The sequence below is a fragment of the Eptesicus fuscus genome, chromosome 5, assembly GCF_027574615.1.
Source record: "Eptesicus fuscus isolate TK198812 chromosome 5, DD_ASM_mEF_20220401, whole genome shotgun sequence".
Taxonomy (NCBI): domain Eukaryota; kingdom Metazoa; phylum Chordata; class Mammalia; order Chiroptera; family Vespertilionidae; genus Eptesicus; species Eptesicus fuscus.
The window spans coordinates 36,434,549-36,449,557 of NC_072477.1; the positions used below are offsets into that span (position 1 = coordinate 36,434,549).

The 15,009-nt window shown below is 46.1% G+C and overlaps 1 protein-coding gene across 2 annotated transcripts in view; it reads right to left on the minus strand.

Moving 5' to 3' along the window:
• PELI2 (pellino E3 ubiquitin protein ligase family member 2) overlaps positions 1-14,136 on the minus strand; it is a 174,419-nt gene extending 160,283 nt beyond the window's left edge. For both annotated transcript variants that reach the window (XM_008139014.3, XM_028141684.2), the window contains exon 1: positions 13,800-14,136. In XM_008139014.3, coding sequence (XP_008137236.1) covers positions 13,800-13,876 — 77 coding nt within the window. In that variant the 5' untranslated portion in view covers positions 13,877-14,136. The remainder of the gene's footprint in view (positions 1-13,799) is intronic.
• Between the last annotated feature and the right edge of the window lie 873 nt (positions 14,137-15,009).

Here is a 15,009-nt window from a genome sequence, read left to right on the forward strand (position 1 = left end):
AGCATAATGAGTCTTCAAGTGGATTAAAGAAAACAATACAATGAGATCAGAAAGAAATTCACTTCAACTGAGTTTTAGGGCCCCCGGAGTGCCCTTCTCCTGAGGGAGTCGAGTGCTATTGTCCACATTTGATCTGAATGGAGGTAACAGGAAAAACAAGAGCAGGCAACCTCTGACCCTTTCCGTGGGCCTGAAGGAGAAGAACATAAAGGGAAGTGTTAGCAGGCAGAGCCATCAAGCAGTGAGGAGGGGCCGGCTCCCCGCAGGGCTATTGCCTCATTGTCCAACCCACCCCAGCCAGTCCAGCAGGGATATTGCCAGCATTTCTATTGTTGTATACACACTTCAGAACCTAATGCCAAACACTAAGAGCTACACCTTTCAGGTCATTATCAAAAGTTATTACTGACAGTGATGTACGATGTACAGACTTTGAGAAGTACAATATGTGTAAGTTTTAGAATCTGAGACCGGGATTCAAATTCCTAAACTTCAAAATCCTTCACAAACTAACAACTATGCAGGCTCATAGGAGTCTTTCAAATCTCCGGGCATCTATGCTTCCCCATTTCTCCAATGGGAATGACATCACATCCTCTGAGGCCTGCTGAGATGGAGCAACGAGCACATGGCAGGGGCTAGGGCCCCCGTGCAAGGGACCCCAAGTTCTTACTGCCTCCTGCAGTGAGTACAGTGTCCAGGAGGCAGGCGAACACAGTAAGGGGAAAGACTCTCTGCTCAGACCTCATTAGCTACAAAAAGAGAAGCATCCCTACCAGCTGCCCCTGAAAAACAGGTTAAGGAGAGAACCATGCTCTTCTCTTCAGGGAGGGACAGGACAGGGGTAGTGGGGTGGGAGAGGGTATCGGGGTGTACCCCTCCAAGCTAAAGAAGCCTGCAGGCTTGCCACCATGGCTAAAACGTCCGTATTCAGCACAATCGAGAAGCAGTTTGATTTCCCCTACAACACAGAGACTATATGCTTAATTACCCAGAACAGGATTTCAACTAATAAACACAAAACATGAGCTTTGACAGTCATGGGAGGAAGGGGACAGGAGGAGATGGGCACACAGATTATTAAGGTGATGAAGATTTGTTTTTTCTCTCTCCCATCTGGGGGAAAGGTGAGTTGTTATTTTTTTTATATATTTAAAACAGTAGTACATAAGCAGACAACCATTATAAAACCATAATTCAATTGAAGGGTATTCTAGGGTGTGTAAACCTCTCAAGTTTCACTCTTGTGTAGTTTATTACATTATCAGAACCTCCAGATTGAATTACTTCCCTGCAGTGCTTCCAAGTCTCTGCTTTTTCTCCATATAATATCTAATATTGCTTATCAAGATACTATATTTGTCCTTTGGTATTTTGCCATCTGATATCTTAGGACGCATGTTTATTAAGATTTTTTCCCCCAGAAATTCTGGGTCCTATGCGCCTCTCCACATCTGTAACGGAAAAGGCTTAACTGCCTTCACAGGAAGGCCGAAACTGCACAGCATGAATCCACGCCAGCTTCCAAAAGGGTCCAAGTCAACACTTCCATCAAAGCCTTAAAGTTGGCATCTGGTCTAAGTTAACACTTAGGATAAACAAATAAAAGGCACTTTTCCTGACCTGTGCTTTTCGGATTAGCTGAACTAGTGCCGATGCCGAACAAGTTGTGTCAAGAACTGTTAGTGAGGAGACCGAGAGGAGATGTGAAGGTTTTTTTCCTTAATCAATACTAACAGGAAGATCAAGAGACGGGAAAGGAAAAATCAACATGCAGAGACACCAGTATCCAGGAAAAGACAGACCTTTACTTGAGAAGACAGTGCTTGAAGCTCCTTTTCCAAGCTAGGAAACAAAACACAAATGCTAGCCTACATGATCGCCAACAACAGCAAATAAGAAAAGGAAGATTTCAGGGGTGCATGCCACAATTAATGAGATTAGAAAGCTGTTCTCCAGGAAGGACACCTCAATGAACAGCTTCAAAACCAGAGAAATAAACCTTGAATTATTTTGGATTATAAAAGTAGGTCTTCCTTGAAACATTAACTGTAATATATTCAGGTAAATAAGGCAGGTAAGAGGAGAATTCTTATTTTTACTCCCTGGATATCATATATAAATTTATTCTTGAAAATACATTAGGAACGTAATACATAAGTGGGGAAAAGTACATATGTAAGTAATTTCCCCCAAAAAAAGTACATGTAAGTTGTAAACATTAAAAAAAAATTTTAACCTTACTGGTAACTTCATTAAATGAGTAAAGGTTTGTCACTGTGTTTAATGAGAATATCCAGTAGAGAAAGAATTTGGTTAAAAAAATAAAGAAGGTACAAAATCACACACACCGTAGAGGCAGGATTTATGAACAAGGGTGTTAAGAGTCAGAAAGGCCTGGGTTCGAATCAGAGCTCTGTCACGTAACAATCTAGTGAACCTGGAAAAGTTTCTCAACAGCTGCACATAAGTGAAGGTACCCACCTCCCTTGGTCAGAACATAAGGAGGCCAAGCATGAGCAGCACTTCGCACAGGACCTAAGAGTAAGCACTCAGTGCAAGATACTAAAACATCATCCTGTGCACCTCCCCAAAGTGAGAAAGAACCAGGCCACTAGGTAGCAACAGCCTGGCCAGAATTTCTTCCTTCTTGCAGGAAAAAAAAAGAGAGAAAGCTCAAATCCTGATGCTCCCTCATTAATGATGATTTTAAACTGTAGGCTTCTGACCAGGGACCTGCACTTCAAATTAAAAGGTGCAGAAAATCCTGAAGATGAGACAGAGGTTGATATGGGAACAATGGGCAAGCAGGGCGAGCAAACAGGACAGTGATCGGAGGGCCTGTACCTGCTGCAAACATCACAAGAACATAAATCTGTTCTGCTCTCCTGGTAACAGGATCAATGTACCCAGAGGGGCTGTTCTACAGGCAACACAGTCCCACCTGTCCGCACACTTCTGCTGCTGGCACAACTGAGTCCGAGACAGACAAGACGCTGGGCTGAAAAAAATGGTCTACCTGGGAGGAAGAGCATCCAGTTATTCCGCCCCGAGGGTGATTCATAGATGGTTTGCACACAACCTCCTCAGTCTGGGGAAGGAGCGCCATGGGGCTGCAGATCCTCTCTGTCGATGGACAATGCACACGGGACACCATCACTTGGGCATTCAGGGAAAGCAAGGCACCAGAGGACAGCTGGCTAAGAGCATAAAGATTCTTTTATCCTTGATTGTTCTGCTGGGTGGGGTTGGACCCCAAAGCATTCAGAGGTTCCAGCACAAGTTTCCGAAACACATTACTGAGTGAAAGAATTGATGGCTTTCTTCCACCATTACCATCTCTCAGGGAGGACTAGGGCCAGCATGAGTCACTGTCCAGTGGCAGAGGAAGGGAGGCAAAAGTAGGAGGAAATGAATGACAAAAGAGAAAACGCAGACCATTTTGGAGATTTCAAATAAGATCTGTCCTGCTCTGGCTGGGTGGCACAGTTGGTTGGAGCGTCATCCTGTACAACAAAAGGCTGCAGGTTCGATTCCTGGTCAGGGCATATATCTAGGTTGGGGGTTCAATCCCTGCTCAGGGTGTGTATGGGAGGCAACCGATCAGTGTTTCTGTCTCACATCAATGTTTCTCCCCCCTCTTCCCGCCCCCCACCACCTATTCCTCTCTCTCTAAAAAAATCAATAAAAACATAGCCTTGGGTGATGATATATAAAAAAAGAAAAAAGATGTACTGACTTACCTTCTCAGAAAACTGAACTGTGCCTGCTACTTCCACATGGAATAACCAATGTAAGTGAGTTTTTCATCCTGTCATTTCCCCAAACAACTGCAGTGTTAAAACATTCTTCTGGCCCATTCGCCACCCTGTACCTGCAAAGATGACCTCCCATACTCAAACCTGTTAGTTGTATTACTTCCTGTCAGGAGGCCTTTAAAGCCTGAAAACATGTCACGCATTAGCTGTCCTAGGTTAAAACTGCTTATGTTCGAGTCTACCAGAAGCATGGTTCTCAGCTAAGCTAGGCCATTCTTCAACTGTCATGCTCTCAGTGAATTTCATGAGATAATATTGATTATGGAGATTAACAAATGCAAAGAGAATCGTAGATGACTTATTCATAATAAATTTATTAAATAAATGCTTTCGTTAGCTAAGATTTTCAGACCATATAGTACTTAACATTTGGAATAACTCATCTAAAAGGCTAAAAATTTGCATATTAAAATAATCAATAACCTGAAGGAAACAGAAAACTCAACAAAAACTCAGGGAATTATTTTGTATTAGTCTGTCCTCTCTGACAACTGAACCACACGCAGATGTAGTGCTGTGGTGTCCGAGTTGTCTACTGTTGTGTAACAAACCATCCCAATATAGTGGCTTAAAACAACTGGCAGTCACAGTTCTTTATTTTGTCAGAGGTTGCTGCAAACAGCTCATCTCTGCTCCATGTGGACAGGACTAGGGCAGCTTGATGGGCCCAAGGATCCAGATGGCTTCACTCACAGGTCTGCTGCCTCAGCTGGACTGGCTGGAGGTTGGCAGGTCTCTGCTTTTATAATCTCGCACCCACCAGAGCCACTCTCTCCAACAGGGCAGTCAGACTTTTTATGGCAATTGCCTTCTAAGAGGGTATTACGACCTGAATTTATATGCTGAAGTCCTAACCCCCAGTATACCTCAGAAGGTGACAATATTTGGAGACAGGGTCTTTAAAGAGGTAATTAAAGTTAAATTAGGTCCTATGGGCGGGCCCTAATCCAATATGACTAGTATCCTAATAAGAAAAGGAATTGCCACCAGGGATGGACACACAAAGAGAACACATCGAGAGAAGCCATCTGCAGGCCAAGCAGAGGCCTCAAGAGAAACCAAACTAGCTTTGGCTGGTTTGGCTCAATGGATAGAGCGTCAGCCTGTGGACTGAAGGGTCCCAGGTTCGATTCTGGCCAAGGCACATTCCTGGTTTTCGGGCTCGGTCCCCAATAGGGGGCGTGCAGGAGGCAGCCAATCAATGATTCTCTCTCATCATTGATGCTTCTCTCTCTCTCTCCCTCTTCCTTCTTCTCTAAAATCAATAATATACATATATATATATATATATATATATATATATATATACACACACATATATTTAAAAAAAGAGAGAGAGAGAGAGAAACCAAACTTGCTGATGCCTTGATCCTGGACCTTCAGCCTCCAAAACTGTAAGAAAATTAATTTCTGTTGTTTAAGCCACCTGGTCTGTGGCATTTTGTTATGGCCATTGAGGCAAATTAATACAAAGGACAAAAACAGAAGCTTACAACACCCCTAAAAGGCAACATCCCAAAGTCACAAAGCTTCACTTCCTTTATGCAGCCTGGTCAAAGTGAATCACAAAACTAGCCCAGATTCAAAAGGGGGGATTCCCCTCCTTCTGGCAGGTCCAGCATGCATATCTGAGGAACTGTTTCTGAATACATTTGAAGATAACAAAGAAAGATCTTGGGATAAAGTCAAAACCCTGAGTTCCCTTATCTGGTCTCCAACTGGCTGTAAGACCAACTGGGGAAGTTAGGTAATGTCCCCTTTAATAACTTGGCCATTATTAGATGGTTTAAAGGGCCAAACAACTGAAAGCTTATTAAGTGAAAATAGATCAAGTATGTGAAAAATTATGCTGAGAAGCATAAATGACTGACAAACACAGGGAGGAAAAATACAGATTCCATTCTGAAGCCTATCCAAGAGCTTATAATAGCAAAAGCACCAAAACTATAAAGTAATCTCATGTACTACAAGGATCCAGTCTGATTCATTTTCTAGGAGCTGGTGTGAAGCATACTCCTTTGTGTCTATAGTCCTTGTACAGAAAGGGCCCTTCCTCAAGGTAATCAATCAATCAAGTGCTCCAGAAAACCCTAATTGCTCACCCATCACAAGTTCCATGTCCTGTAACTGTGTGGCAGGAAGCACATGAAGGCCAGGTAAGGACAGGAAAGGAGGAGGGACTTCCAGGGCTCCTTTGAGGGGTTTGGTAATAGGAAACAACCGTTTTATACTGAAAGCCTAGAAGCAAAACATGCAACTGCCTGTTTTGGTTGGATTCTGTTAAACCAGCATTAATTAGAATGAAAGTACAAAGCTTGAAATAATGATTCTTGTCCTGAAAACAGATTCTGCACAAGCAGAAAAGCAGGGAACAAACAGAGTTAAGTGTCTGAGAGTGAGAAGCATTAAGTGGATGGCTGGAACTAAAACCTCAATAGAGGAAGACTTGCAATAGTCTTAAAACCTGCTACTGAAAATACCCCTGATGCATATTTATTAGGTTTGTCATACAAGAGGCTGAATCCCATAGTATCTCCAGCCATCATTAACAGGCACTAATGACCACAGCCTTTCAACGCCACCATGGTGCACTGCAATGCAGCTCCGAGCAGCTGGTGGAGTCAGAACAGATGGCCTGCTTCCCTTCAAAGCAGAACTTTCTGCAGGTGACAAAATGACTGTTAGGTGACTGACAAAAGGGACAACAAACCAAGGTTGAAACTGGAGTATCTGATGTCAGTAAAGGCGGTGGTTAGTACTGCAGGGAGCCTGCAACTTGGGCCCTTAAGATTGGGGAGGATTGTTTAGAAAGCTGCAGCTGGGCTACAGAATCGAGTTCCTTTGCCCCAGAGACACCTCCGTGCGGTGCAGAGCAGAGCCCTGGAGTGTGCCACTGAGATCCATTCCTTCGAGACATTTGGTAAGTACCTACCATGCACCTGGAAAGAATCCCACACTTTAAGGGTCCCTGCCCTCAAAGGGCAAACTTCAAAGGAAAGCCTGGACAGTTTCAATGAACTCTGGTGGAATACAATTACCACTCCCGGCACGTGGCGAGCAGCACAGTGGACGGAACCCTGTTTGTATCTAGAGATATTAAATACATGTCCCATGTTTGTTCACACTTCTATTTTCCCTTTGGTAAACTGTATATATTTGCCTCCTTAACTGATGGAAAACTTGGAATTCCTTGGTTGTAGGAGCAGAACCCATGCAGGGTGGCTTAAACAGAAAAACGAAAATAAAAATTTTAAAAAGGTGGGTGCTCCCAGAGGACATAGGGCTATTTTCTGAGAAAAGCTTTTCCTGAGTATTCTGTCTATAAGCCCCCTCCCACTACCTTATCCCTAGCACTTTACCCCATTAGTCCCACTCCTGCCTGCCCAATCTCCTTCTTCCCCTTTATCCAGCTTTATTTTCCTCACAGCACTCTCTGAGATTAAATGTTTTATCTACCCGTTTGCTGGCTAAACTGTCACCATCCACACAGGCAGGGTCATAGTCTATCTCATTTGCTGCTGTATGTGGCCCAGTGCCTAGGGCAGTGCTGGTCACTGAGTGACCAAATGGCCAATCACACAGAACTCTGGGAAGGGGCTGTAACAAGGTCTCACAGGGGACCAGAACCAGAAACTGGAACCAGGACAGCTGCCTGCTGGCTCACATTCTGGTTCTCTCTTTGCCTGCCTCTGGGGCCCCAGCCTCAGCTTCTCCCTTCACTTCCCATTGCATCCCTCTTTGCTTTTCCCACCAGCTAGTCTCCCATGCCCTTAAGATAAAATCCCAAATCCGTCCAATAACTTATAAGCCTTTCATGACCTGTCCCCCCATTCTCATCTCTCTTACTAGTTCATTCAACCACTCTTCTCTGGTCCTCAGAGGAGCATTAGAAGCACTCACCTCTAGGTCTTAGAATAATAAGATGTCTCCTCTTCCTACAGCACCCTCTCTCTCTCTCCCTCTCTGTCACCTCCACAGGCCACTGTCTTCTTATCCTGGCACAGGGTTAGATGACCCTGTTAATGTGTCCCCCATCATAGCTTATGCTCTAAATTGCTTTCTATCTTCCTAACTGAAATGTAGGCTCCACAGAAAACAACCAGCCCTGCCTTACTCACCACTGCATTGAACACGGAATGTAGATGCTCATATATTAGTGGAATACATTAATGAACTGTGTATCAGTAATGGCTCTTCACTAAGGGGCTGTGACAAGAATGAGATAGCAATTGACAATTGACGAGGGCAGGACACATCGGCATGTCTAGCTATACTAGTATTCCCCATGTGCGGAAGAGTAGACACGCAATAAATATTTGTTGAATGAATAAATTCCTGGCTTGCCTAATGTAACTTCACCCCTTTCTCTCCCACTTGAGAAAACATATCAGAATACAAGTGGGTAAAAAAGTGACATTATTAAAAGGATATATCTGAATCATTTGAAAGATCCCACAGTTTATTATTTATTACTTATCATAAATTACTGGTAACAACCTCAAAATTGATCATCACATGAGGTAGTTGGGACAGTGGTTGAAAATAGCTGATTTAGATAAAACTAGGAAATATGAAGCACTTTCTGCTCTCATTATTTTATTTTCCAAAAGATGAAGGTGACAATAAGCCTAATAAGAATAATGAAATAATTCTTACCCTCACTTTTCTTTTTATAAAACAGATTCTGCACACCCCTGGAGAAGTCTTTAATTAAGTTGAAAGAGGTTAAAAATACCTTTTTCTCCCAATGAAGTTCACAAAGTTGCTGTGGTCTCCATCCAAAAGCCAATCGATAGCCCCACAAACATACTTTAGGGAGGCCACTGCTGATCCCCACACAGCAGATACAAAACCACTGCCCCAAGTGGCAATGTTAGTCTCCCTCAAACATAGCAACTGGTATGTTTTTGAGTTTGTTGGTGTTTTCTGTGTCCGAGCTTTATCTTTTGCATAAAACATGTTTGGTAAAGTTGCTGGGACCTGAATCAACCTGGTTTTATTTTTGTTTACATAAAACATCCCCCAATATTGATTGCATGATAAAATACAACCAAAAATGACAAGTCGTAGTGAAGGTTTCAGTCTTGGTGTGTTAGAGAAACAAATCAGAGCAAGCCAGACGAGAAACCATACAGACAGCCACACACCCCAAACAAGGCTAAAGTTAGTAAAGGAATATATAGCAACCCAAAGTTGGAACATCATGACCCATAACAGCCTACAGAATTAGACACTCCATCCACACCAACAGATCTGAGCTCTTCAGATCACCCCACACACCGAGACACTGAGTGACAGTCAAGGTTTTGTCTTATTAAAAAAATTTTTTTTTCAAAGGCCTCTTTTAGTTTAGAAAGGATACTAGTGTCTGATGTCTTCGGGCCCAAATTAGAGAGGATGAGAAAAGGGAAAGTGTTAGAGAATATTTTAAGGTTTCTTATTACTCCAAGGGGAGGGGGAGTCAAGGCAAAGTGCCAAGGTTAAAACAAAAACAGCACCTAGAAATCAGGAGCTGCTTATTAAAAGAAGACCATAAACTCTTCAAGCAACAGTCCTCTTTGTTTTCTTTGATAGAATGCTGCACCATCCAAAGGAAAAAAGGCAAGTACTCCATGACCTTTATGTGGGCCTTGGTCAGTTTCTACTAAAATACTTTGTTTTCTGTCATATTTATAAGCCTTCATTTGTAGACGTTTTTAACCCTTTTTTGTGCCAAGGACCCCATTGGCAGTCTGGTAAAACCTGCTGAGCCCTTCTAAGAAAAATGTTTTTAAGGGCATAAAGTAAAATACAAAGGATAACAAGTGAAGTCGATTATATTCAGTTATCAAGATAGTTTTAAATTGTAGTAAAATAGTATAGGTACTCTGTATCAATGCAGTAAGTAACAAATCTAGCAGCAAGTCTGTTTGTTGCCTATTCCCGTAATTTAGTGAAATGCTAAATTTCAGTATGAGTTATAGTGAAAACAGAGATGCCATTTTCCCCCATCCATGTTCAAGGACTCCCTGGATTGCATCTGTGGACCCTAGGTTAAAAACCCTCGGTTGAAAGAGCCAATAAAAATACATTTGTGAAACATCAAATGAAAAGTAAAGCCTTGCAAAAATACACTATCCATTCAACTGTGAGGTTAGGAAAACTAAAAGTATAAGCAGTATTTTCCCAAAAACCATGAAGGGCCATTAGTCAGCAAGAACACTACATGCTTCAAGTTGAATCCAAAAGGGATTCCGTTCCCCTTGTGCAATTTACAATAAAACCCTGAAGCTCTGAGGAACTGACAGCACTGAAGTGACCTGGCAGTGTAGTGCCCCAGCTCAGCTATGAACCTGAAAAAAATCTTCCTTCCTAGAGCCTCAGTTTCTCCTTCAGCAAAATAAAAGGGCTGAACATGTATCATGATTTCTTAGGCTCCTTCCAGTTTTAAAATTCTATCAGATTGTCTCTTCCTTATTCTAGCTATTTCAGCCTACTTAATTTCAAAACATCAATGCCTTTCGTAAACAGGGAACAGAACATTTTACCAAATTTAAATGCCCTCGTGTATAAACTAACACCAATGAGCCATATATACCTGGTATGTATACCACTACAACTAAAAAACAACAACAACAAAAACCTATCTTGTATATCTACTTCATAAAAAGCAATCACAGTGTTGGTCTTTTCTACTTTTTAAACGAAGTTCCCATTCAAATTCTAGCACCATCAGCTCACGAATATACAGAATCAACACAAGCCGAGTTACCCAGAATATGTTAATTACACATTTTCCACTTTTCAGACAATGAACAATATTATAGGATACAGACCAGGAAGGCCATTGATCATATGTCATTAGTGCCAGAGAAACAGAGACAAAGTGGGGGACTAAGCCAAAATCACAAAGCCAGTCTGCAAGAAAGCAGGAATAAATCCCAGGTCTCCTGACCATTACCTTCATGTTCTTCCCACTACACTGAACTGCCTCTCAAATCCTGACACACCTCCCCAACTTTCACAGTGTAGCCTGGTTTAAACCAATGACAGACCAATCATTTTCTCTACCTCTAATTCCATCATGGACACAACAAAGAGTTGTGACTATGATACATTTACTGGTTGGAGTCATGAAATAAGTCAATTCCACTTACCTGCCAAGAAAGTGATGACTATACTAAAATCATACCTATCTGGAAATTCCCTTAATATTGTGTAACACATGAAAGGATATAGAACTATTTCTACATGGGCACAGACATATACATAATATAGCTCCTCACAGATATATATATATACACACACACACACACACACACACACACTGTATAGACATATACAATTCCTCAGTCTGCACTCCAGGATTTCTCAGTGATATTTTACTATGAAATTTAGAAGAGAAGAAAAAAGAAGTGTCACACAACCGTTTCCAAAAAAGAAGGCACTGCATGTTATAAGCAAAAGCTTCTATCAATATTGAGCACTTGGGGATCTCAAGATTAATTTTATCAATAAGAAAATCTACTAGAAATTCTCTATTTACCAGTATTTATGTCCTAGATGCTCAGGCATGCAAAGTTGATACTAATGTTTATTTGACTGTTTTTGTTTTAAGAGGGAAGGCACTGTTTCAAGTCCTAAGGGTCTTTTAAAACTCTTACCCATGGTCCCCCGCCCAGCATTCTTCAGTGTGTTCAATACTGCTAGAAAGTCAAAAACCTACTCTCAAAAAAGAAAAGGAAAAGACCACAATTCTTTTCAAGTATTCAAAAACCAAACTAGCATCTTCTTAGCAGTCTGGTCTCAACTCACAGTTCACTTCCTCAGAGACCTGCCCTGACCCCCTAGCTAAATAACGCAGTACCTGCGTAGAGCAGACATTTCCTAAGTTAACCCACTTCTGTTGACCACTTGGCAACCCCGGGTTGTCATTTATTATTCATTTGTTTACATGTGTTTTTTTCTGTTTATGCCTGCCACACCACACTATAATGAAAGCTCCTTGTTCACTGCTAATCCTCAATGCCTACACAGTGCTGGCACACAGTAGGTGCATACATAACTGTTGAGTGTCTGGTAAATGGCAATTATGTCATACTCAGGGTCTCCTAGAAACGCATTAGTAAAGGACAGAGCACAGGCAATTGACCATGCATTTACGTAGCCTACTTTAGCATAAGCCTGTGATACCAGGACAATCCAGGTTATAAATCCTTTTCAGGGCTTTGAAATGCCCTGCACTTCCAGCTACGAACACAAAACCTCTCCAGGCCCACTCACACATTGCTCTTCTAAAAGATCTCAGCAATGATTTCCTCAAAAGGAAATAATGAAATAAAGTTCTGGCGTAAGTTAATCTTTCCTGTCAGGTTCACAATGTTAAACATACTTTGAAGCCAGCCACAGAAACAAAACCAAACTCCACAAAATTAGGTTGGGCTGGAGGTTACATAAGACAAGCTAAACTCTGGCTTTTTTTTCCCCCTGTCATCCCTCCCTCCTTCCAGGGAACCCTAACATCTGTCTTTTAAGTGCAATTGGATGCAGGTGAGAAAAACGCTTCTCTGCGCACCGCTTCAAAAGAGGCAGAGAGATTTCCAATAATAATGCACTGAATCCTGTAGCAACCAAGTGAGGACTAAGACAACTTTTGGGCTGTACTGTATCTGGAAGCTTCTCTTAAAAATTCCCTCTTCGATTATTTTTAAGTCGGCACTTACTTCAAGGTGTTCGGTTATCAAACACTTTTTTCAGAGTTCTGAGTTTTCCCATACCCATGATCTCTCACTTTGTGCGCTAAGCCTACTTATCAGCACCCAGGATGTTCTGAATACTGGCCTTTCAACAGAGAAGGACAAAAGCGCGAGTTTTCCCCGGGAGTGACCTATCCAAAGGGAAAAAATTATCCTTTCGGCTCCAGGACTACACCCAGGTCGCCCCTTCTCCCGAGGTCCCCGCACGGCCCCGGCTCCATTCCGCGCCCCTGTCACTGCCCACTTTATCCGGCTGCAAACCGGCGAAGCCTCCCTCCCCGCCGGTTAAGGGTAAACAATAGAAATGTCACAAGGAAACTCAGGAAGTCGATGAAGTCTCTAATTGCAGCCGTTTAACGACGGTAGATAATTACTATCTTCTTATGTGGTTTTCGCCAGCGGAGAGGGAGGCGCGGCGGGCGAGGCTGGCGAGCTCCCGCCGCCCGGAGGACTTCGGCGAGGCAGCGGCCAGGGGCGGAGGGGCGGAGGGGGTGCGGCCCCGGCCGCCGCGTCCCTGCCCCTCCGGGACGCCCCGGCGCGGACAGCCCGGGGCCCGCCCGCCCGCCCGCCCGCCGGGTCACAGACAGTTCACTGCCCGCGGCTGCGGCGGCCCGCGCGGTCACCGTAACAATGTGCTGGGGCCGCCCGCGGACGCCACCGCGCAGACACTCAGCCCCGGGCAGCGGCCGAGCCGGGGCCCCGGCCCACCGAGAGCGGGGACCCAGGACTCGGGCCGGGCCTCCGGGCCTCTCCGTTCCGCCAATCGGGGGGGTCTCGTGCGACACAGCGAAGAGCCCGAGACGGTGGCTGTTCAGCCCCGGCCCCAACCGACCCCCCGCGGCCCGGCGCGCTCGGTGAAGTCGAGCCCCTGCCCCCGCAGTTTTACCACAGACTCCGTCCCCGCGCCCCGCGGAGCGTGGGGTCGCCCCAGTCCCCGCCGCCGCCTCCCGGGGCGGCCCCGCTCCCCCACTCCCTCTGCCGTCGTCCTCCGTGCGGAGAGCGCATCCCGGCTCCCGCCTCAGCGGCCGCCGTCCCAGCTTCCCGAGCCGCTCCCGCCGTTCCCAGCGCCCGGGAGTCCCTGGAGAGTGCCTCGGGGGGTCCCCAGAGAGCGCTCCGGGGGTCCCCAGAGAGCGCCCGAGCCCCCACACCGGCCCCGCTGGGGGATGCGGGCGCCCGGCGGCCACCCCGCCCGGAGCGCTCGCCAACCCGCCCCCAGCTCGCCGCGGTCGGGGATGCCCGAACTCACCCCAGCACCACCAGCTCCCCGTATTTCACCGGCTCCTTGTTGGGGGCGCAGTGCTCCTCCTGGCCGGGGGAAAACATGGAGCCCCGCTCGGCCGCCGCCGCCTCCTCCGCCGCGATCCCCGCCGAGTCCGCGCCGCCGCTACAATCCCATCCCGAGAAGGGGGTGAGCGCGCCGGGGAAGGGCACGGCGGCGAAGGGGGCGCGGGGCGGCCAGTCCCGAGGTTGCTCCGTCGTGGCTGCGCGGCTGCCCCGCTGGGCTCCCGGGAGCTCCGCGAGTCGCGGCCGCCCCGAGCCAGACTAGGCAACAAATGGGACCGGGCAGCAGGGGGACCTGCCCGCGCCGAACGCCGCCGCCGCCGCCGCCGAAACCCCGCGGGAGGGAGGAAGGGAACCAGCGAAGGCGGGAGGGCGGGGGCAGCGGCGGGGGAGGGGCGGGGGCAGGACCGCGGAGCCGCCCCGCCGCGCGGGCAGGTGGGAGCCGCCCCGCCCCCCGCCGGGAACCGGCATCCCCGGCCCGCGCGGCGTTCCCGCCCCCGGTGCGTGGGGCCTCCCGCGCCCACTCTCCGCCTTCCCCCGCCGGGCCCCGCGGCGGATCGGCCCCCGTGTTATGTAAACATAGAGTAAAAGGGAAAGGAAGTTCTTAAAGGGGCAGTTCTGTTTTTTTTCCTCCTCGCTTCCCTCCCTAAACTTACAGCGCGGGGTCCTCAGCCCTCGCGGCCCGAGTTCCCGGGCCGGTTAAGGCTGCGCCGGCTCCCGAAGGCGGCGGTCCCGGTTCCTAGGCAACCTCGTTCCTGGCTAAGACGTCACACAGAACTTCCTCTCGGGGTGCGAGAGCGTCGGTTTCCCCGGTGTCACTGTGTCGTGGCTTCCATCTGGAGGTGTCGCGCACACGCACCCGCGTGCCTCCTCTTCCAAAACCAAACTCCTTCAAAACTTGAGGATGTCTAAAAAGTGGGAGGGCTTTGCCAATTGGTGCTGGATTAGAGGGAGTTTTGAAGGCGCTTGGAGCACCCCGCCACTATACAGGGTTCGTCCATAGCAGGTTTCCACATGTTTTTTTTAAAAAATAAAAAGTTTGTTGTGTTTTTGTTTTATTATCAAATCCATGCTCTACCCACTTTTCCCATACTTACCCTCAATTCCTTCAGGAATTTAAGAGGAAATTTGAACTTTTTAGTGAATATAAATGTTCCTTTATTACTATAATGTAG